Source organism: Alexandromys fortis, unplaced genomic scaffold, assembly GCF_014885135.2.
Source record: "Alexandromys fortis isolate MF-2015 unplaced genomic scaffold, M_Fortis_MF-2015_v1.1 scaffold_28, whole genome shotgun sequence".
In the NCBI taxonomy this organism is placed as follows: domain Eukaryota; kingdom Metazoa; phylum Chordata; class Mammalia; order Rodentia; family Cricetidae; genus Alexandromys; species Alexandromys fortis.
This window is the reverse complement of record NW_026067901.1, coordinates 3,097,558-3,123,127: the sequence shown is the minus strand read 5'-3', so window position 1 is coordinate 3,123,127 and position 25,570 is coordinate 3,097,558. Positions and strand designations below refer to the sequence as shown.

Genomic DNA, 25,570 nt, shown 5'->3' with positions numbered 1-25,570 from the left:
CTTATACAGCAACTGGGTTTACCTGCTTAGCTGTCTTGTGAGCTCAATATCTTTGGTGCCTTGATTGAGATTATCTGCTGTATGTATATAGAAAATGTGTATGATGCTATTGGAATAAGAGATTAAGGATGAAAAAGAAAAGAAAAAGAGATTAAGGGTGATAGAACAAATGAGGCAAAATGACTAATTGGGAAATTTTGTAAGATATGAGGATATTTTATCTTGTTTTATAACTTATAGGTAGGTTTGCAAGTATTTCAATTTTTTTATAATAAGAGAAAACATTAACCTGAGGAATCGATCACTATTTGAATGCATGTGTGTGTGCATGTAAATATATATATATATGCATGTGACTGACAATAAGCGTGTATCTTTCATATATGAATTCTTAGAGAAAAAGGAACATGATTAAAAGAATATTTAGAACGGCCATGTCTGAAAGAACAGCAAATTATAAACAAACATATAAAACTTCAAATTCACAAGAACTTGGGGAGCTATAAATTTTACAAATTATAGTCATTTTAAGACGTCATATTAGAAAAACATTTTAGATATAATACTAATTGCATTAAACTGTACATATTGTAAATGCATAGCTTAAAGTTCTGGTGTATAAATGTGTCAGTTAAGCGTAAAACAATTGCAAAAGAATTCATTATAGTTTGTTCAAGACACATTTCTCACCTCTGTTCTGGCGTGGACCAGGGCATTTTACTAGTTAGACAGAATGGGTTGCCAGCACAACCCTGAGTCATTCCTGTGTCCTATGGACCTCTCGCCACCCTCAGCGTGTACCACCCCCACCACTGATAACTCTACATGGCCCACAGTTTTAAATAACAAAAGGGTAAAGAATAAAGGAAATACAGCATCACCTGATTCATCACCTTTCAGACTGATCAAGGGATAAAAGTCAATGGCAAAAAAAAAAAAAACATAAATAAATAAGAAGGAAACTATGAATGGCTTTAATTCTGCTTCAGCTGTGATAAAACAAATCAATACATGGCTCAACCACAAGAGAAAATATAAGACATTCGCTAAAAAATCAATGGCATTCAAGTGCCCACAACATCAGGGAAGATACAATTTCTTAAGCAATGCAGACAACATTAACCTCATTGTCAATAGAGACGGCGAAACAAAATTTCACCTGGCTGTTTAAAAATGAACACACTAAACGAGAGGGAAAAATAAAACAAGTTCTAAGTCACTAGTTCTCAACCTTGCTAATGCTGTGGCTCTTTAACACAGGTCCTCGTGTTGTGGTGACCCCCAACCACAAAACTATTTTATTTGCTACTTCATAACTGTAATTTTGTTGCTCTCATGAATCATAATGTAATTATCTGTGCTTAGGCAATCCCTGTGAGTTCAAACGCCAAAGTGGTTGTGACCCACAGATTGAAAAGCACTGTTCTAAATGAACTGAACTATATTTCCTGGATTAATAAATGATAGAAAGATCTCTGCAAATGTTAGTGAGTGATTTGAGCATTTTAAGAATCTGATGAGAGGCATGAAGAGTATTTCAGTAATTTAATCTTTGTGTCCAAAGACCTTAACAAAGAATTAAAGTACATTGCAATGACACTCAAGGGTCATCTTGGAAAAGTCTTGAAATAAACATGCATGCATTTCTGATTAAGGAAAGTAGAATTAATTTTGACAATAATATTGGTATATGTTAAGTTGAATCAAAAACTCCATTTTTTTTTTTTTTTTTGCCTTAAGTACTGTGAATGAAGTCACCTTTGGTACAAAACAAAAGTGTGACTTTCTAATAAAATGGCAACTGATAACTCTTTCAAATTCAAAAGCATCACACAAAATAAAGAGCCTATAATTCACTAGCATCCAGGCTATAAAGGATCCTAGAAATAGGTTTAATAAAGAATTGTGCACTCTTAGAAGAAAAGAACATAAAATGTGAAAAATAGAAAGATAAGCCAAAACTCTGGCTAAGAAAGCTAGTACCATGAGCATGAAATAAAAAGCTAACCATTTAATCTATAAAAGCAATATGATTTCAATACAAGGCCTATTCATGTTTGTAATATAAATTAACAACTGATTCTAAGCTTCATACCAAGAGGATATTCCAGACAGCAAAGGCTCATGCTTAGTAGTGAGAAGAAGACATGAAGTGTAGAAAACACTTTTGAAATAAGTACACTAAAAGCTACATTTATAATAGGAAAACAGTATATTGCTGGCACATTTATCTAATTAATAACACAGAAGAGAAAATAAGATTAACTTCTAATATTAATGTAAGATTTCATTTCATATTAAAAGGTGAAATTAAATGACATTAGACTAGCTATCACTCTGGAAAAAAATCTATATCCTCATTTCTTACCAATATTAGTGTGAAATCTAGGTATATGTAATAGAGTACCAGACCTCACAGTAAGAAAAATTGCATAAAGTAGACAAATATAAATGAGTAATGTAGAGAATACCACAAGTATTGTAGCACTGAGTCAGAAGGACTAAATATCTTCAGATCAAGACAGCCTGGATGCCTTGTTCCTAGGAAAACTGCCTAACCAACAGCCACAACACTGGTCCCCCCATGATCTGCAATTTGTTGCGGCAACAGAAAAGAGGAGAAGGGTTCATCACCGTCTGGTGTATTTGAAGCCTCATGACTGTTCATGGTCAAACAAGATGGAGATCCCGAACCATCCCTGACGAGGGAGGCAGGATTACATAGGAAATAGTAATGAGCCGCTGGGATTGCAGAGTAAACAGTCACGACAGCAGTGACCATGTGACCCTTTCTTTTACTTCTTCAGCATGGAGGTGGGAGATCTGTGCCCCAGGAGATTATCTCTACACACTAAGACATAAAGTCAGTTCCACCTTAGTTAACCTAAGAGCAAACGTGGTACTGATGGGAAGTAGGCAAACGTTATCTGTGTTGAGTCCCACACTTAGCTCTATTTCTCTCATGAACCCCCATGCCTCTCAGTAACACACATGAATACAGACCTACATAGACGATTCATCATGGCCATCTTGGAATAGAGGAAGTATAAAATGCACATTAGAAATGCAATTTTGTTGGAGATAAATAACTATATAGAAACTATTGTCGGGAGAACAAGATTTGAATAAGGGGGTTTAAATCATGAAGAACTTGGAGTTTGAAGTTTTAATTTATAAATGCTATTATCTTTAATGTTATTAGCACACTGCCAAAGAATGAAGGGGGCAGCCGCTTTCAGGTCAACCTGTTAATTTTACCCCCAATAAACAAGGTCATCTTTTAGTTCAAAACCATTAAGCCAAGCAAATATTGCCATCAAGAGTAATTTTTACTTACTTATGTCACGAAAGAACAGCTTATAGCATGACAAACATTCACAACTGTTTTTCATCAACCTCATATGCAAATCCATTTACTCTCCCAGAATGTATAATAATTAATATTAAAGGAGTAGAAAAAAAGTCATCTTTTCACCTCAAGTTGATTAAAACAGAAAAAGAATGCAAGCTACAAGACATTTTTATATTCATCTTCAAAGCTATTGCCACAAATTATCTCTGTGTATGCTGTTTGTAGATCATTCAAAGCTAGAAGTATAAAAAACACTTGGATATCAGGAAAATTCTGATAACAACTCCATGAGAACCAATTTATGTAAATCCCAAGACCATCTCATAAAAAGAGAGAACTCTCATCAACTATAGAGAAGATGGGCCATGCAATCATACCGCATCTGTAACGCAGACTGTGTTTATTGGAAAAAAACTACAGTTTTGAAAAACACACAGTAAGGAAACAGAGGTCTTTGGAAATTGCAGAGAAAGTTCTCATTTATTTTTTACTGACAAATCTATTTTTGCTTTTTCAGCAAGCCTTTACTTTTGTGCATGTTTTTCTTCTCCAGTCACTGAAGAAAATGTTAGCAGTATCTTAAAAGTATTGACCCATTTTCTCTTCTTTCACTTTGAAAAACAGTCCTCTGACATATGAAATGCCAAGCAGACTGCGGATTGCCCCAAGTGTCTTCATTCTTTCAGACAAGCGCACAGATCTGCTGCTTGTTTACAGGTGATGGAGATGGTTATGCATCCTCGGGAAAACCTGCGCCTACAGTCTTCTCCCATGATGCTCACGTAAACTTTGCTTTAATTTTTAATAGCAGCCTCCTTTTGGACAGTACCATCTGAAGCCAGCATCTCAGATAGGTGGGCAAGTGAGCCTTCCTTGTAGCTCACTGGTGCACTGCCAGGGAGGACCTCATAGTTTCACAATTAGGCTGTTGTCTAGTGCAGTTTGCACACCATGGTTGACTAATACCTGCTCCAATTCTGAGTCACTCTGTGTTTCCTTTGGGTGTCCCAGAATCCAGGGCAGGCCCATCAGTCCATGTCCAAACCAACCAAGTTGTGTGATTAGGTTTCCAGTTGTGGAACAGCTCGTTACAGAAACTGTTATTCTTAGAGAACTTGTCTTACAACTATTTTGATGCGGTGGCTGCCTGTTAGTGGACTAGACCACTCATGATAGAGCTAATGACATTTCAGAATCTGGTGGGTGTGGATGCATCCACAGAGACACCTGAGCATTTGCCCAGTTCCACTGTCCACCCCGATGGAAGCACTGACAAGTTTTATAATTCCAGATCACAGACATGTTTACACTTTCTATTGTTCACTTGTGTCTTCATTTGTCAAGGATTTATTTAAGCATTTAACTTATGACAACATGATACAGAGAATGGAATTTTCAAGTTGAATATATAATAATATATAATCCTTGACAGTAATGACCTATTTAGCAGAAATTCATTGCCAATCATGTAAAATTTCACACAAGCAAGTTGAAGAAAAAGATTAGGAAGTGGCAAGGCAGCTTTTACCAGGCGGCAGGGTGGCAGAATGTTCGGCGCAGGTTCTCTGCAGTCCAGAGAATAACTCAAGGATGTTGTTTCAATTGTCTATGTAGAGACTGTTGTTGCCGTAGTTGCTGTGCTAGTTGTTGTTTAGCACATCCAGTGACAGGTTACATTATGGGAATTCCATGCATCTTTAGTTCTTGTTGCTCTTTTCCTACCTCCTCACCCCACTCATTCCCTTTCCTACTTTCCTCTTTATTCCCCCATTGGTCACCTTTACACTGCCATGTCTCCACATGTCTCCTCCACTGTCAACCTCTCTCCCACCCTCCTCTTCCCATTTCACAGTCATCTTCTAGTATCTCTTTGTGGTACAGATGTTAGCACATGAGAAATGTCCAACGATAATGCTTATCAAAAATACATATTTCAAAAGCCATGCTCTGTCACAATTGCTGATGTCTATGTCTTACTAATTTCCATACCATAGTCTACAAATCAATACCTGCCAGCTCATGACATTCCAAGGCCTACCAGGCAGTGTATGACATGCTCATGAGATGAGGTCTACTGTTTTATTGCACACTCATTTGTAAAATGCCTTCCATAAGATAGGGAAAACATCTGGCGATGGATGGAGATAGAGACAGAGACCCACATTGGAGCATCGGGCTGAGCTCCCAAGGTCCAAATGAGGAGCAGAAGGAGGGAGAACATGAGTAAGGAAGTCAGGACCGCGAGGGGTGCACCCACCCACTGAGACAATGGGACTGATCTAATGGGAGCTCACCAAGGCCAACTGGACTGGGACTGAAAAAGCATGGGATAAAACCAGACTTTCTGAACATGGCGGACAATGAGGGCTGCTGAGAAGCCAAGGACAATGGCACGGGGTTTTGATCCTACTGCATGTATTGGCTTTGTGGGAGCCTAGCCTGTTTGGATGCTCACCTTCCTAGACCTGGATGGAGTGGGGAGGGTCTTGGACTTCCCACAGGGCAGGGAACCCTGACTGCTCTTTGGACTGGAGAGGAAGGGGGAGGGAAGTAGGGGAGGGAGAGGGGAATGGGAGGGGGGGAAGAGGCAGAAATTTTTAATAAAAAAATTTTTTTTTAAAAGATAGGAAAAACGTGCCTGCTACCAAGCTTGACAACCCGAGCTCTATCCTCAGAACCTACCTACAAGGAGGGAGGAGAGAACAACTCCTGTAAGTTGCCCTCTGACCTCCCCAGGTCCTATGGCATGTGCCTGCTTACATATTATATATTGAACAAACAAACAAGCAAATAGGTGCGAAAATGTAATATCTTCAATAAAAAAAAAAAACAACCTTGTTTCCCCCAGGGATGATCCTGGCTAGCTGGGATCAGGAGTGGTGATAACTTGCTTCTTTTACATCAGAGGTTCTCAGTCTGTGAGTTGAAACCCCTTTAGGAGTCACATATCAGATATCCTGCATATCTGATATTTACATTACAATTCATAACAAAAGCAAAATTACAGTTATGAGATAGCAATGGTGTAATTTTTATATTGGGGTCAGCACAACATGATTAACTGTATTAAAAGTGTCGAAGCATTAGGAATGTTGGTCAGTGTCTGGTGTGGAATTAGCATGAGTGTATACACATGACACAAGCGAACAATCAGCAGAGGTGTTGGACGTCAGAACACCAAAAAGAGGGAGACTAACTCTGCCCTGGAAATCAACTGGAGAGGAGATGGGGGCACTGGAAAGGACAGGCATGGCTTGTGGAGATTTGAGTAGACTTGGGAAGGTAGAAAGGGAGGAATCTGTATGGCCAAAGAGCAGCCCAGCCTCTGTGCTTACACACACTCGCCTACTGATCAGCTCTGCTTCTGTCTGCACATCTCAGAGCTGAGACAGCATCTCCAGTTTCTATCACTTATTGCCTTCTTCTTACTTCCCCATGACTGATAACCACGGTTCACTACAATTAGCCCAGAGGTAGGGTACCAGAGTCAGAACAGAGACAGTCTCACAGAACCTCTACTGCTAATACTGTTGCTCCAGTATTTGTTTTCTGACAGACACTTTAACCTCTGAATTATGTATCCTAACTCACAAACTCTTGCCCTTTAGCTTTCTAACTCTTATGCAAAAACATGTGCTCAGAAGTGACCCGAAGTTGCGCAGCCCCACCCACAATCAGCACTATGAGCCTCTTTCAGATGATAGAAAATCCCTTAACAGAATAAACCAGAAAGGGAGAGTTGGACTTGCGCCAGTCATTGCTAGTTAGAAGTGACACAGTTACAGAAAAGAATACAAGCAATTAATATGGAAACCCAACATGTCACATAGCAGAAGTCCCTGGCTTATTTGATAGAAAATCTTGGTTGCACATAATTGCCCCATGCATTACAAGCACCCTGGGGTTCTAAAACTGTTTCAAGGGCCTTAAAAGTCTGACATATGCAGTTGCCAATGTTGTGATGTGATTTTCTAAAGTCTGCTCTGGCAAGATGCTACACCATGGCATGAACCCCCAACCTTATTTCCTGGAGCCATCAGTATAGATACCTATTAAAAATCATCAGAAAACTCTTCTCTGAGCATTAAGAATGGTGTCATCCTCTTGACCATTAGCTGAGTTTCTTCCTTTGGTTTCTCTGCATGTTCACATTGCTTTATCTGTTCCCGAGGATACACCCACAAATTCCCTTCCATGTCCACGAAGATGAAGCCAAACATAAGGGTGAGAATTAGAAAGATGGGGGAAGGGAGATGGCTTAGAAGGTAAAAATGCTTGGCGTGAAATATGAGAACCTAAGTGTGGATCCCCAGGACCCATGTAAAACACCAGGCATAGCCAGACATAAACCTGCAATTCAGTTAGAGGAGGGAGCAGCTTTCTGGCCAGCAAATCTAGCCAAAAATGGTGAGTTCTGGGTTCAAGGAGAAATATTGTCTCAAGAGAATAATGTAGAGAATGATAGCAGGGCATCTGGCACCTTCCTCTGCCATCCCCAAGTACATGCCCTTGGGACATGGGAATGAACATCCAAATACATGCAATACATACCATATATATATAATATATATATAGTATGTTTTCTGCTTAAATCTGAACAAGATTATTAACACTATTATATATCTGAAGCACCTTGGGTTTATAAACTATTTCACAATCGCCTAGGAGGAACTGTCGTTATTATCCCACTTTACAGACGAGCAGTTGAAGACACAGATAGTCATGTGACTTGCCTGATTAATAAATATCAATAGCTTGTGAGTCCATCTCACAAAACTATCTTCCAGGGTTCAAGTCAGATGCTACAGGTTAGTAAAGAGAACTTAGAAAATTTCTATTCACACACATGCTGTTCAAGTCATGCCCTTTATCCTTCTGCCAGCTCTATTCTACCTCTGTAACCTCTGCTTCACCTTTGCTTCAATTCCCTGTCCCAACTCTCTCTGCTTCTCTCTTCCTCTGGCCTAAATATACTTTTTCACCTGAGGCTGAAGTAATAATAAAAAAAATTACAAGAGTTCTTTCTCATTGGTCAAAAGCACATACAAGTAAGTAATAAGGGCAGAACCCATTACCATGGCAATGTAAAATTTCAAAGTTTCTGGAATAAGATTGTGACCAGAGGGCAGGGGCACAGTGCACAGTGATATAAGCTTTGAAACATGGATCTTTTATCAACTAGACTTGGCAGGCAAAGTATTGGCATGATTTTTTTAAGGTTGTATGAATAACCTTGGTTAGACACCTACGACTCTGACCTTGTGCGTAACTGTAAAGCTTTTAGCTTAAGATTCATTTACAGGGAGGGAAATGGGAGGCTGGGAGGAGGCGGAAACTTTTTTTTCTTATTCTCAATAAAAAAAAGAGAAAAAAAAGAAATAAATAAATTTAAAAAAATTAATAAAAAAAAAAGATTCATTTACAAAAGCTTTAGTCTAGTTTGAACTTCCTCTGAGGTAAAATTGAGCTAATTGTGTGCAGTTTGCCTGAGGAGAAATTGTTATTGTCTTGTGTTAATCTGAATAAAAAGAACAAAGCAATCTTTAAGTGTTTTATAGCCTTGTAAAACAATAGATCTAGTTATAAAGCATATCCTAGCATGTTTTCTATATATTGAAATTATACAGATTAATGAGAAGTTATCTTCCTGATCATCCACATATATATGTGCACCCAGTAGATGGACTGTTTTCATGAGATAAACACACACGCAGTGGAAAAACACTCAAAGCTATTCTTATGGAAGAAATAAAGTGACTCATGAGAGAAATTACAGAGACAAACAGTTATCTACAGCCAGTGACCCCGCAACTGTACCAAGTGGGGCTCCCTATTAGAGAATGAGTCATTTGGTAGGTCAGCCTGTTGAACACTAGTTGTCACTTGGTGTATACTCCCATGGCCTCCAACAAATAGATAATATATGATAGTATTAAGCATTGAAATGTGAACATGCAGACACTTTCATTCTCAGAATTATTATTTTCAGACCTGCGTTATTCTATACTATAATTCAGTATTCAGTTATTATTCACTATGTATACATCTATCTATAGCTACACATGTCCCTTCTTTCTTGACCTCTTTGGCCAGCTCTCCTATTGATCCTTCCACGTGTGACAGAAAGAAGAAAGTACTCATAAGACAGCATTGACATTCGGTCTACACTACTAAACACAACTGTGAGTGTCCTAGCATATTGGGTAAGTTCCCTGTCTATGATTTGCTGTGGGATAACTTTCTTGTACACTGTAAAGATTTATCACTTGTATTAGTTAAACATGGATTGGCCTGAAGCCAGGCAGTAAGTAAAGGTAAAGTGACCAGACTAAGAAAATTCTGGGAAGAGAAAAGGCAGAGAGTCAATCACCAGCAAGATGAGAATGCCCTACTGAGAAAAGTTACCAAGTCACATGGCTAAACATAGACAAAAATTATGGGTAAATTTAAGTTGTAAGAGCTAATTAATAATAATCCTGAGCTAGTAGGCCAAAGAGTTTATGATTAATATAAGCCACTGTGTGTTTCTTTAGGACTGAATGGCTACAGGACCAGGTGAGACAGAAACTTCTGTGTACAATGACTAAAATTATAAGGCAACAAAATGCTAAGCACACCACTTTTCCAAAGTACAAATACTGGACTTTTGTGGATAATGATCAGAAATTAAGAAGTATGTTTGTCTTTAGTACTGAGGAAGACATCCCCTGTGGAATTTAGGAATTGACAAATATGTCCTAGAAGTTAACCTTTGTAGGTTCCCAACATGCTTTGATGCAGTGGTTTCCTTTGTTTTTAGGCAGAACTCTGTCTGTGTTCTGCATGATATATGTCTCTCTGTGCTTTAAAGGCCCTCACACATCTTCAATAGCAGGCTTCTGTTTGCTTCTCTTCTGTATGATAATGCAATCACACACAGAAAACACCAGAAACATTACAAGTTCTGCTTACCTGTGATCCAAGTGGTGGATAGAGAGAATAACTCCTGAATTTAAGTGGATTTGCTTCAGGGTCACCAAAATTGTGAACTCATGTTTATTTCTCAGCTTCTGGAGAAATCGCTCAGCTGTAGCAGTAGGTGCTTTTATGCTTCTGGGGGAATCTAAAATTAAATAAATAATAAACATTCATTAAAAACACACTAGAGTTTGGTTTTATAAATTATGACCTACAAATACCTATCTAAAACTTTGTCAAAGAATAATGTACTGATATTTCATTTGTATCTTAATAAATAAAGCTTGCTTGAAGTTCAGAGAGTAAAACAGCTGCATTGATCAACCTTACAGACCAGGCAGTGGTGACACACACCTTTAATCCCAGTAGTCACACTAGTTTGCCATAAAAACCAGGCAGTAATGGTGCATGCCAGTCCTAGAGAGTATTATAAGACTTGAAGAGACAGCTCTCACTCACAGTCTCATTCTGAGATTCCTGGAGGCAGGATCACCATTTCAGATTGAGATAGAGGTAAGAGCCAGTGTCATTAAGGTTTAACCCCAATTTCTGTCTCTGGGTTTTTATTAATTGTGCTACAGAATAACTTGCAGATACCAACTTCTAGACTCTCTTGGCAAATCCTCCTAATAAGACCTTATGCTGTATACAACACAGGGAGCCACAAATCACATGTAATAATGCATGTGTTTCAGAAACCTCTTTTCAGAACATGTCATCTTTGAGAGAAAAAAAATCAAAGAACACTCACAGAAAATGAGTGCTCCCAAGTTTTCTCTTTATACCCTTTCTCTGGCCTATTATGTTAGCTACATCAGGAACAATGGCAAAGAGATGTGTGTCCTACAACAAGACCCAAGGCACCAACCACTCTAGAGCCAGCTCACTTTTCTGACACCTCCTGAGGAAAAAAAAAAAAAAACTGGATTTAAATCTGTGTGCCTCTCTTTGGAGTGGAATCTTTAGCCAGAAGGCTCGCTATAAATAGATTCTTGAAAAGATCAGTGAAATTAGTCACTCTCAGCCTTCTGTGCAGTGGATGAAGCAGGAAGATCAATTTTTCTCACCATGTTTGTTGAAAGAAATACATAGGACTTAATTCCACCCCCTCCTCTATGAGCTTAGAGAAAGCCCAGCCCAGCAAGTTTGCCTAGGAAAAGTGAAACTTTATTTTGCACTTTCATATGGCTTAGTCAGGAAGTCCAAACTCAGAATTGGCAAGATGTGGGAGAAACGGGATAGAGAAAGCAGTGAGCAGGCGGTTCAAAAAACACCCAATCACCATAAGCACTAAGCTCTCCCATTTACTGAGTGCATAGGACTGATGGGTGTCAGAAATGCAGTCAGGGCTGTGTCCAAACCATTCTCATCTTTTCTTTGGGAAAACAGACTAAGGTAAGTAGCTCTCAACAGGAAGAATGGGATTTGTAGATTAGGAAATGTCCTGTGTCACCACCACACAATCATGTTAAACAACAGTGACAAACCTGGAAGACATGACAAAAGGCTTATTGAAGTAATATCACCAGAGACTCATGTGCGATCTACTCAGTACTGAGTTCAGAGAAGCTGAGAGTAGACTGGTGGCTGCCATTGCCAAGGGAGTACAGGAAATGAGGAGATACTGACTAAGGCTTCAAAATCTTATCTTTATAGGATTAATGTATCCTGGAGTGCAACTGTACACTATAGTGAACAGTGTGGCTATTGATATTCAATTTCATACTTATTAAGAGTAGATCGTAAACCTTACTATGTCAAACAATGCCTACCAAATGAGGGCATGGGTAGGTTTGTATGATTCTGGTAATCATTTGCTGTGTACACATATCTGATTTATTTGTTGTCCACCTTAATTCTCAGGTATGTCTCGGTTAGATGAATTTGACCACTAAAGCAAATAATCAGACACAAGACTAAAGCATCCCTACCCCCACCCCAGTTTTTGGAAACCACATGTCCCTGCCACTACATAACAGAGACAAATTACAGTTTACTTTAGAAATCTCACCCTGTTGGATGTATATGGGGAACAGACAGCACATTGATTGAATGCATATCCTCATATTATTAAGTATTTTTGGTATTTCTTTGAAAAAAGTCACTGGAATTTTTCTTAGAATTGCACTGACTCTTTATTCATTTGGAGTAGTAGGGGCATTTTAACAATATTTATTATTCAAATCCTCAGCACATGATAAATTGTTTGTGTTGTTTTTAAGCCTTACAACAATAATCTTTAGTTTTCAGTGTACAGGTCTTTCATTTCTTCAGCTAAATTAATTCTCAATATTTTCTGGTAGCTATTACAAATCACAGGTTCATCTCAATTCCTTTTTCAGAGTTCTTATTATCAGAATATGGACACTCAAGCCAATATTAAAGTTAAAGAAGGGATTTATCTCTCTTACAATAACAAAGAATGGGTAAGCATTATTTTCTTCTTTTCCAATTAAAAAAGGATCACAGCAATTGCCACCATAATCTAATGAGTCCCCAGTTCCTGCAATGTGTAAAAACTTAAATTAATTTCCTCCATAACCTGACATCAAAAATACCATGTGTGAATTCAATTATAAATACCACCTCCTCCCCAATACAGAACAGGTGACCGATGTTTTAGCGCTCACCAGTTTACTATTTTTCAGACTTTGGTGACACCCTACTGTCACTTCATTCAAATTAGAATTACACTATCTCCTGACTATTATCACATCCCACCGCTTTTACTCTCCTTTCAACATTTTCATAGTGTAAACTGTAAAGGCAAAATAACGGTGATGCTTTTCAAAGTCAACTTAACAAGTTTGATTAAACTGTATACAGTTTGCAAAGCATTTAAACATAAAAAAATTCATTTAACCCTCAGAGAACTCTGTAGTGTGTAGGAGTCTCAACTCTGTTTCATTATAAACTGTAGACTAGAAAAGAAAACCCAAGATGGCAGGGGGTCATATCATAGTTATCCTGAAATCCATTCATTTCTGTGATTTTATTGCCCTTCAAACTATCAGAAGCAGTCCTGGCCACATATAGGAATCAACCAACCTAATTCAAGTGACAGACCAAGGACCCCACTCAAGACAAGGTGATTGCTATGGTTCTCTAACAGAGTCCCACAGTGATGTATACTCCAAGCATGCAATCTCTTTTTAAGTTAACTTTTACAAAAGTATGCAGTCCAGATAAATAAATTTCTCATGATCTCTGAATTAACTAGGCTCTTCAGAACTGCAACCAGATTTTCAGCATAGGCCCCTTCAGCCACATACTAAACTAAGCTAGTCCAAACTATTGAGATGTAAATTTTAAAACTAAATTCTCCTTAGAAAAACAGTTTTCAAATAAGTGCACATGAAAAGTTATTGGGTTACATGGGATTAATTTACTACGGTTCAGGGACAGACAATGCCTACTGATACCACATGTATGTATGATTCTTGCTACAAGGTTAACAGCAAAGAATAAGAACGCACTTTGCTAGAGCAACTCTGACATTGATTCTCATTAAACTCCAAGCAACCTCAAAAGTTTCTTCCAAATCCCAAACTAATTATAATTTGAACCAATACCACATCAGCATGTATTGTATAATCACACAATGATAAGCACACATTAATATGATACGGTTGAAGCATAAGTAGCAACCAGACAACAAACAAAAATAAGAATCAGATTCACTGCCTGGATCCAGTGGTCACACCTTACACAAATCATTTGACTCATAAACTGAAAATGTCATTCACACAGTAAAACAAAATGGAGTCAGAATATGATGGGTCCACAATAAAATGCCTCTAGAATTCAAACCTAATTTTATATGTAATAAATAGTATTTTATTACATTGTCTTATTTTTAATTACAGTTAGTTTGTGTGTTTTTGTGTGTGTATATGCACGTGCACATGTGTGCACATGCATATGTGTGCATGTGTATTTGTACTGTGCATGCATGGCAAGCATGCGCATGCCAAAGCATGTATATGGTGGTCATGGGACAACTTTACAGAATAGGTTCTCTCTTCCTACCTTTGTTAGAGTTGTGAGACTCGAACTTGGGACCCCTGACTGGCACGGCAAGCACCATTATCTCCGTGCCGTCTCACAGGCCCCTTCTTCTCCCTTGTGTTGAGAGGTTGCCGACAGCCATGGCAAGCCTTACCATTAAATTTTATAAATTCACAAAATGTGTTCCTTTGAATTATGTTGTCTATCTCTATCCATACATATACTGTTTTGTTGGCACTAGCAGAAAGATTGTTTTAAAAAAGAAATACAGTATTTACAGAATCAAAATGGGATTTTGCAATTAGATCATTAAAATCTTATTAATATGTCCCAATAAATAGGCATAACGGATAGAGAACTACAACATAATCTCGCATGCATACAATGTGAAGGTTATGATTTGCAACTGGATCACACAAGCAGATTCGAAGAAAATCTTTGCTGAGTAGCCGAAGAGAGAGCACAGCGTGCCCGAGCAATGATGCAGAGGTGAGATGCTGAAAGGCACAATTTCATCTTCCTCTTAATAGGCCAGTTTGACCTAAGACATCAATTTGGAGAGTTTATTCTTCTATATTTCTTCCTTAATTACAATAATCAAATTATTCCAGAGTAATAAGACACCAAAGTCTCACTTATCACGATTAGCCACCCTATCCAAATTAAACTTCATTTTTCTGCCATGATTATTTTCACTTTAAGAAAGCAAACAGCATTATAAAGCACTGAATGACATTACCAAATGACAAGAAATGCATTATAATCAGCTTCTTGATCCAGACTTTTTGAAACTAAAAATCTGTCAGTTTCTGCCCCCGAGTCCCCCTGTAACCTTTCCTGGCTCTGCTGGGTTTCTCAGTCAGAGGAATCATAAAGCTACAAATGAGAAATCAGACAGGAATAGATCTGGAATAGGCTGTGTTTTCTCAGCAATTCAGTAAGAACTCTGAAAATTTGTCCATCTCCTGAAATAAATCACGCCAAACCTACTGCATTGGTACAGTCCACAGAGCTGAACTCTGCCTTCAGTCTCCAGCCAAGCCCTCTACCTGCACACCAACCACTGGGTCGAGACTTTAAGGTTCTGTCAGGATCATGCCAGCTATTTTGTTTCTGAATGGCGAATCCCGCTAAGCGCTCAGAATGCTGGGTCTACCAAATGAAGGGCCAGCTGCACTCTGAGACACAGGGACTAACGAGCTGTTCTAAAACCATATACCACCCTACGCCTACTGTTGCTCTTATCTTAGCTCTAACCCATCATATTATCTTCTTAAGTGTTCCCACCAGTGTGAGGTTTGCTAAATTAAATTCATTATTTAAATGTTGGAACTACCTACTATCTAAACTGAATTCTTCACTCGCCTTGCTAGAAGCTATCTAATCTCTAGCATTGGCTGATCTAGTCCCAGAATCTCTGCTATATTTCTCCGCTCTATGACAGAGTTCCGGACACAATGGAAGGGAAAATTTATTTTGGTGCATGACTTTATGTGATATACATCATCATAGCAGCAGGCAGCTGCACGGCAGTGAGGGTGTGGTTAAGACTCTTCACTACCTACAACTCCATGGAACAGAGAGCAGAGGCAGGACAGGAAGTACTGTCTCTTCCCCTTGGACAATCTCAACTCTCCTGATGCTGCAACATTTTAACACAGTTCCTCATATTGTGGTGGCCTCTAAACATAAAATTATTTTTGTTGCAACTTCATAACGCTAATCCTGTTACCATTATGGATTGTAATGTAAATATCTGTTTTGCAGGATATCTGATATGTGACCCCTTTGAAAGGGTTGTTTGACTCCCAAAGAGGTCACAACCCACAGGTTGAGAATTGTTGCTAGCCAGACACCCCTCAACTTTCCAAAGGCTTCACAAATTCCCAGAACAGTGACACCAACTTAAGTGTCCAAACAGATGAGCCTGTGGGATAATATTTTATATTTCAAATACAATACCCACCAAGTCTGGACTAGTACCATTTGGGCCGGATTTCCCCCCAAGAAACCATTCTTAGCATATGCATCACCTTGGGTTTTCTGTCAACTTCACTGATTCAAAAAACCTTAACTCAACACTTAATATGTGCAAAATGTATGCTACAAAGTTTCTCATTGAGAATTTTGCAAATAAAGATCAGTAGTATTTCAAAACCATGAGCTGCCTGGGTCACAGTGACTGGCTTTTAATTGCCCTCCAGTAGAAACAGCTCTCCTCCTCTCTCTAAGAGTAAAACCACACACTTTTGTGGGCATGTGTCCACTACTTAGAAACTGCATTAGTCCCTATAATCCTTTGCAGCTGAAGTACCCAGGTGCAGTTCTGTCCAATGAACTGTGTGTAAGGGGATGGATGCTACAATCCTATTTCATGATCTGAAAGGGGCCTGACCACACTCTTCTTCCTTTCCATTTGTGATATGGTAAAAAGATTCAACTTAAATAAAGATGGGTGTTTGAAGTAGAATATTGACCAAAACTTTGGTCTTAGGACAACCTCAGGTGGAAGGACTGTCATCATCCCCGGGCTATCTGTTGGTCTGGATTGCTGATAAATAAATTTCTTCCTTGTGTAAGCAACATATTTTGCAAAAGAGCTTAGACTCTTCCCTATATCACCCATCTCCCAAGTGCATTGTTCACTCAGGCATTCCACTGGAGCATCATTCTTTAATGGTCAGCAAATTTTGTTTATAAGGTCAAAGTGTAAATATTTTTAGGTCTTGCAGACTATAAACGTATTTGCATAACTCTTTTAAGAAGTTTTAAAAAGTTTTAAAAAGGTAGGACCCCAATGTTAATAATGTTACACCCCATCATTAACTAACCCTTTGCAGCAGTAAGTATAATTTCTCATTTATAAGAGAGTATATTTTGTATCTTTAGTTGCTTACATTTGTTTAGGAAGGAAACCTAAACCACTGGATAGGAGGCTTCATTTGAGGATTGCTAGATGAACAAACAGGAAAGAAACAGAGTGGCACTGCCTAGTGACATGTTTCTATCATTGATCTCCATAGGCATGTGTGATAGTTAAAACTGATGGTCAGCGTAACAAGAATAGAATCATCCGGGAGACAGATCTCTAAGCATGTTTGTGAGGAGCGGGTAAGTTGGGCTAGCTGGGAGAGGAAGAGTCATCCCCATGGGTGTGGCACTGCTCATGTGCACATTTTGGGGTCCGACCTAATACAAAAAGGGTGAGTGAGCAGAACATGGGCATTTTCCCTCTGCTTCCTGGAAAGAAGCAGCTCCCATCAGCCCCTTGTTCCTGCTGCAGCACCCCTTCCTCACCGTGGCCTGTATCCCTTGAACTGTGAGCCAAAGCAAGGCCTCCCTCTCTTAAGTTGCTTTTATGATCCCCAAGGCATTACAAAGAAGAGGCTGCAGGTGCGATGAACCTGAACTTGTGTTTCTTACTACTCTGAAACTGGTTTGATGGGGGAGTTTGGAAGTTCATCCTAGAAAAATCTCTAGACTGCTGTAGTTGAAGATTAATGTGTTAGCCTGCTGAAAGTTCAGAAGACCAAAATGCTCGGAGAAATGTGGAAAATGGACACCTGGCTCATGAGGTCTTAGAAGGGAACAAGAAAAAAAATCTATTAAGAAATTGACTACAGACTATTCATGAAATATTCAGCAAAAGACTGTCTATGCCCCGAGTACTTTAGTATGGCTGAATTCTACAGCAAAAGGCTAATTTTCTCAGTGAAAGAAATCTCAAGACAGGATCTCATTTCAGTACTGTAACAGTTACTGCTCCTGACCTCATCCGTGTCTGCAGTGAGAGAAAGCAAAAAGGGAAACAGACATAAAAACTGCGGTTTAGTGAAGAAGAGTGTAACTTTAAAGTTACTGACAAGGCAGTTCAAAAGCAGCTATGATGATGAACAGAGATTATTGAATTATTTGGAACTGACAAGGCAAGAGACTATGGCACCATTAAAGGGAAGCCTACCACTCTGCGTGAAACAATACCAAAGACAATTTGTGGGCAAGACTCTAACTATTGGCGGCTATAATGATGAAATTGCTGCTAATTTATTTGGTAAGAGGAAGCGTAAACTGAGAATTCCAGCTAAGGCTCTCCTTGCTTCATAATGGTCACCCAGGGAAGAGTTTTCCAAGAGTCAGCCTTGAAGAAACACTGATTCTCAAGGGACTGTGATTCAAGGGGGCAGGCTTGCAGGCTCCCCTGTAAGCTGAGAGCAGACCTTGACATCAGTTTTCTCATGGTACTAGTTTTCAGTTAAAATTTGCAAGGCTGAGGGGACTGTGGAATCTTGTGCTCAGGTTGAATAAAAGCAATTAGGGGAGCAATATGTGGGATTCTTTGAGGAGGTCTTAGGAGGCCAATGCTTGAAGTGGTAAAGGTGAAGTTTAAGTTTCAATGGAGACCCCAGAAAGTTGAAGATTCCGGGATCATGGAAGTACAAGCATGAGGCAAAGTCAGAAAAACAAAGTGGAGAGGGGGGGGCTAAAAGGAAGGCACAGTTTGGTGTTTGGTTTACTGGGCCTCTAGGAGTGTAACCTAGAATCAGATTCCTGAGGAAGAGAAGACTGGAGTGTCATGTACGGATTGTTCTGCACATCATGCAAGCACCAGAAAAGGACATAAAGCACGTCAGAGCCTCTTTGTGGGACAACCACACTTTTCAGTTATTTGTGATTTCTTTCATATCATGTGATGAAACAGCAATTGAGACAATAACAATGGGTAAGTGTTGGAAATCTACATTGTCATATTTAAGTTATGGAACATTAAAAGACTTTGCTCTACAGGGACTTTGATACCTAAAACTCTCTGGAGTCTGGAAGGTTATATGCTGACTACTGGAGTTATGAGATCTGTTATTTTCCATGCTGGAATTTGGTTTGGCTTTGAAGTATTGTTTGTCCAGATCCTGCCCTTCCCTTTGAGAATAAGAACACTATCTCTGCTATAAGGTATGGGGGCTCACCATAGTAGCTCAACTTTAAGAAATTTTGAAGTTTTAAAGACTTCACATTATGAAATAAACATGAGACTCTAGGACCAAAAGGTATAAGGTTATGATTTTCAAGAGATGTTTCTGTGTATCAAGTTGACAGTAGGTGGAGTGTTAAGGTTAGCTTTATCAACTTGACCCAACTGAGAATCACGTGGGAAGAGGGCTGCAGTGACTGTCTATATGGGCTGGCCTGTGGGCACATCTGTGGTGCCCAGTTTGCATATCTTCACTGTGATAAAATAATGACAAAAAACAGCTTGGGGAGGAAAGGGTTTATTTGATGTATACGTCCAGATCACAGTTCATCCCTGAGGGATGCTGAAGCTGGTCAGGAAGCACTTAGGACGGCCACTTACTTGCTTGCTTTCCATGACTTGCTCAGGCTGCCTTCTCACACGACTCAGGGCCATCAGCCCAGGGGTCTTACTACCTATAACGGACTGGGCCCTTGCACTTCAACCACTCGTCAAGAAAATGATCCCACAGACATGCTCACAAGCCAATTTAATGGAGGCAGTTCCTCAGCTGAGGTTCTCTCTCCTTCAATGTCCCTAGTTTGGGCCAAGACACCAAAACTAACCATCCCTGTAGAGAGTTGCCTTCATTAACATGGGAAACACAACCTCAATGTGAGCAGCACCTTCTGATGGTGGCCCAAATAAAGGGACTTGGAAGAAGGAAAGTTTTCCTCTCTGCTCCCTTGGCCCTCACTCTCCCTGTTGAGTTCATTTCCCTGTTGCTGTTGTTGCTGATTCCCTTACTGATATTAGGACCAGACCCTTAGGGTGTCCAGTGTGGACTGAAGATGAGCAACTCTCCAGGATTCTCTCGGCCCATCAGGCCAAATTCTTACTGCAGAAGTACACAACCCACAGACTGAGCAAATACTTGGTTCTCAGCCTCTCTGTTGTCAAACAGGCCTTGTCAGACCACGACCCTACTTTGTAAGGCAGTCTAATAAATCCTTCTTTCTATCAGTTTTAGACCATGTAGAGAATGCTTACAAATAGAATATGTAATGCATGCAAAAAAATTTACCGTAATGTTTTACACGCACACACATGCACACACACTCACGCATGCATGCACATAGACCTAAACACTCCATTCTTTGCCCTTGAAGATAATAATGGGTGAGACTGCATAGAATACCTAAATTAACTAACAAAGCTTGGTCTTTTGTGAGGTAAGCATGTTTCTAGAAGAGAAGAACAAGAGAGCATGTAGAGAACCCCATCCTCAGTGGTTAGTGTGATTTGAGTATTATCTCAGAAACCTATAAACTCACAGAAAAGGCAGCGACTCCTAACTAAGTGACCAGACACACCTTCCAGAACTCAGAATGAGCACTGAGTTCTGGCCTCTCTTGCTCTGCCGGTGCTGGGATGGCTGTAAGCTGGCCTGTTCAGAACATGCCGAACATTCATCCAACATTGCTTTTCTGACCTTCTCTCTTTGGTATTTTTGTTTTCTATAATTATAGTTTTAAAACATTTTTTATTTGTTTGTTTGGTTTGGTTTTTGGGGGGTTTTGTTTGGTTGTTTTTCGAGACAGGGTCTCTCTGTGTGGTTTGGGAGCCTGTCCTGGAACTCGCTCTGTAGATCAAGCTGACCTCGAACTCACATAGACTTGCCTGCCTCTGACACACACTCAAGGTTCTACAAAGAGTCTATAGAAAATATCTTTACTACATTTTATACTCTTATAAACAGAAAATGACTGTGCATTACGATAATCCTGGATTATACTGTAACTGGTATTTAATTCTGCTATCCCATATTCTTGACAGCATTCTTCCTTCTGTACGGGCCACAGGTGTGTCAGTTGACCGTGCACTGTCGCTATTTCTCAGTGCAGTTCTGCGCTCTGACCTATCTTTCTATTTCATGTGCTTTTGTTTTATGTCAGCTCTCCATCCTCAGAAAGACTGGCTTTAATCTTCTTGAGGTGAGAACTATATACTACACTTTCTCCCACCAGGATAAATGCCAGTGCTTATAACCCAGGACCAGAAGAAAAGATCCAATAGATACTTATTGGATGGATTCAAGTTAATTTTTCTTTCCAAGGTTTAGTTGATAAGACCACATGCCTACCTTCACTAGATGAGAATAAGTCACTCCCCTCTCTCCGAATTCTCCACTGGACAAAGGTGAACAGCTTTGTGTGCATGCATTGCTTCAGGCAATACCCGTAATCTCTGAGGCAAGCATAATCTATCCTGCACAAAGGTTTCCAGAGAAGCCCTGGGAGGCATAACCCATACTAATTACTAGGCTCGACTATCTCATTAGTCCAGGCCAGGAAAATTGTTAGGATGTAAAATTCTTTTGAAACATTAATATCTGAGTTGAGATTAAAGCGTGCTGCTTTCTGCTATCCTGGCGTTTCAGATCTGAACCATCTACCAAGTGGCAAACTTCCTCGTTTTTGGTTCATGTTCCTCTTCTGCAGAGTCTTTCCCTCCCAGGATCTGGAAGATGAAGTTGACAGTACTACTTCACTGCTAACTGCAGATTTAGTTCTCCGTGGCAGAGATAGTATGACCATTTACTCTCTATTTTTAAATTAGGAACTTGGCCCACATATCAATACTCTTATTAATACCCAACAATTTATTCTCATCTTCCCTTACTTCCATGTTGTCCCTCTGTTATCTGTATGATCTCGCATTCGCTCTTTAGATACAGACATTAGCATTGCTTTCATTCTGATTGAATGTGTACACTGAGGGATGATTCATATATGTTCTTGTAAACAAAACTTAGGCTGTGGTCAACCTTCAATTGATAGATGTGGCTGAATAAATGTACCATTAGTAGATCGGATTTTAGAACCTTGGTCTACATTGTTACTTGCTGCAACATTAGTGGCAGGCCCTTGGAAGAACCAGCCTGCTATAGCATGCTACAGCTAATCTAAATCCAGAATATTCTGGTTTAAGGTGTCTCATAGTCTGAACTCTGAAGTACTTGGCACCTTGGAAGGTAGGAGAGACATTTAGAAAGGTGGGGTTCCCATTTGAGCTGTCAGTTAGGTACTGAAAGAATAGTTCGGTATCTAATAGCCAGGGAGGTGAAGGGGAATTCAGGCTTATTGCAGTTGGGAAGTCAGGGCAGAAGCAACAGTGTGTGCAAGGAATGAAGGTACAAAGAAAGACGGCATGTTCACGGGCCTACAGCTCCTCAGATTGCTTGAGCATACGCTATGTGGGAAGCATGGAGTGGGGGAGTGGAAGGAGTCTAGACCGGTGGTTAGGATTAGATCACAGTTCTGGGAGCAGCCTTTGCAGAGATGCCGTGTTACATGGGGAGCTGCAGGGCTGAAAGGAAATTAAAACAGAAACTCAGTCACGTGACCTGGGCAAACAGAAGAGAACATAAGGAGTAGCTATGACTCAGCCGGCATGTGGCACCGCGAGGCTTTTCTTAGGAAGCCAGACATCAGTAATTCAGTGAATTACAGTCGGTTACTAGGGACCCGATCCTCTGTGTTCCCTGTCTTGGTCAGAAGTGGCTCAGGGACTGGGAATGGTTGGCTTAGGAAGAAGTACCCAAGAACCTGCTCACACAGGCCACCAAATACAGCTTAGCGTGCAGGAGAAACACCAAGCTGCCCACTAAAGACCATAAGAACACCTTCTCTTTAAAAGCACCCTTGTGAAAGATGACACTTCTGCCCCAAATCCAAATTAGTTCTAAGAGCAACAGCAAAATCCGACATTCTCCCGACAGATCTGTAGGAATAAAAAGGGTGTTACTCGGAGTTTCTATTGCTTCAATGGGACACCATGACTAAAAGGCAAGTTGGGGGGAGTGTTATTCAGCTTACACTTCCACATTGCTGTTCGCTGCCTAAGGAAGTCAGGAAGGGAACTCAAAACAGGGCAGGAATCTAGAGGCAGGAGTTGGTGCAGAGGTCATGGAGGGGTGCTGCTTACTGGTTTGTGTCCTATGGCTTGCTCAGCCTGCTTTCTTATAGAACCAGGACCACCTGCCCAGGGATGACCCCACCCTGGCTGAGCCCTCTCTCCCCCATTGATCACTAATTGAGAAAATGCCTTAAAGCTGGATCTCATGGAGGCTCCTTAGCTGAGGCTCCTTCCTATCTATGCTATAGCTTGTGTGAGGTTGATGCACAAACCACTCAGTACACAGGAAGAAAACAGAAGACTCAGAAGTCCTGGAAAATGAGAAAAAACTAGGGTGTCCATGGCAGTGGAGTACAATAGCAAAATCTGTAGGAAAGGTGGGACTTGAGTCAGGGCATGACCAAAGCTATGCACAAGACCTTCACCCAAATTCAAAGCATGCTTGGAGATGCTAGTGGTACTCTCCTGTGTTTGAGGGCAATGACTGTGGTGCTGAGGCTGAGGTATGTGTGTTGAGGAAGCAGGGGCTAACACTATTCTGCACTGAAAACCTGGCTGTATTCTACCAGGTCTGTAATGAGTATTCTTAGAACTATCAAGAGCTGAGGAAGTAAGACCACACTGAGGGAAGCAGAATGTCCAATTCAAGAGCCTGGTGGTGATGTGTGCTGTTGGCCCAATGATCAGAGGCCACTGTTGCCACAAATCCTGTCACATTTTGTTCCCACTGGACCATCCCATCTAGGAAGTCAGGCATACCATACGGTGAGGGTTCTACATGCAGTCGCTGTATGAATAGCAGGGGTTACCATTGACTGCATGCTTAGCATGGGAGCAGTTTTCCGGCTCTCTTTGCAGCAGCTCAGTACATATTACTAGCATCTCTGTTTTTTGGAGAGCTATAAGATTTTTGACTCTATGTCAGAAGTCCGCAACTTCAGTTCTACTGACATTTTAGACCAGGTTGTCAGTCATCTGGTGTGAAGGGCTATGTTCCTGTTGAGGAGGTTATCAGCATCTTGGCTACAGATAAGACCATACCACTAAGGGTGACAATCTCAAATATCTCCAGAAACTGCCCAGTGTTCCTTGGAGACACAATTGCAGCATTCAAAGAAGCATTGCCTGAGCTTGTCAGGGTACAAGTCTTGATGGTCCACTCCAAACCCTTTACTTAGTCTTGATCTTACAGCCGCCCAATGAATGAGCATGTGATAGCCAGGATTCCACACGGGCTGACAATGAGCCAGGCAGCATGCTGAGAACATGCCGCATCATCTCATCTAGGGGTCAGTAGAGCTGAGCGTGGGGATAGCTTCCTCTGAGACCAAATCTGTAGGAGAATGATTTATGGGTCCCTTCATTAAAAAAAAAAAAGTTGGTTCAAGTCTATCAACTACATTTCCAAAATTTTGCAGTTCTCAGAATGACACCTTAGCTTCCTGCTTGCTAAGGCCCTATGTCTCTGTCCCATTTTTGGAATTAGTAATTAATGTTCCTTACAGAAAAAACAAAAATGTCTATATTAAGTGAGTTATGGTTTCCATGTGAAATTACTATAATATCCCCAAATGTTCTTAAAGTAGAAACAAAATCACTGAAGAACGGTATCCTAAAAATAGGAAGTTAAACAAGATGGTGTCCGTGAAACTTACACAGGGCACTGTTCCTCATGTTACTAGGGAGCCTGTGCTCTCTGCTGACAATGTGAGCAAGCCAAACACCAGCCCACCCCAGTCACTTTCATGGGTGTGGTATTGTGATGATAACCTGTCTTGTGCACGTAAAGCTACAGTGCCATGGAGCTGTAATCCCAGCCTCATTTACTATTTGGAGACAGAGTATCATTAAATTGCCCAGGCTAGCCTTAAGCATGGGAGCCTCCTGCTTGAGCTTCCTGACTATATAGGAGTACAGACCAATGTCACTAGTACAGTCTTCCTTGTTCATGAGGTCTCATTTCCAATCCTGCTACCTTCTGGAAATTACACGATGAAGCACCAAGCCCTCACTTCAGAGGTGGTAACATCTGAAGGAAACATGGTACCAGAATTTTTATGGTGGTGTTCCCCAAAGCACCAAAATGATGTCTGTAATTATATCAGAGGGAACACCCTTCACAGGCCAGTGAAGTTGTGTACATTGCTGACTATATTAAGAAAAATCTCAAGGTCCAATCAGGAGCACCAGGATAGAGAGCACGAGCAAGGAACTCAGGACCGCGAGGGGGGCACCCACACACTGAGACAATGGGGATGTTCTATCGGGAACTCACCAAGGCCAGCTGACCTGGGTCTGAAAAAGCCTGGGTTAAAACAGGTCTCACTGAACATAGCGGACAATGAGGACTACTGAGACCCCAAGAACAATGGCAATGGGTTTTTGAT

General features: G+C 40.3%; 1 protein-coding gene across 1 annotated transcript in view; it reads right to left on the bottom strand.

The window, feature by feature from the left end:
- Positions 1-25,570, bottom strand: part of Nell2 (neural EGFL like 2) — a 292,336-nt gene that overhangs the window by 230,774 nt on the left and 35,992 nt on the right. Inside the window, exon 3 of the mRNA XM_050130946.1 lies at positions 10,304-10,454. Within this exon, the coding sequence (XP_049986903.1) occupies positions 10,304-10,454 (151 nt within the window). The remainder of the gene's footprint in view (positions 1-10,303; positions 10,455-25,570) is intronic.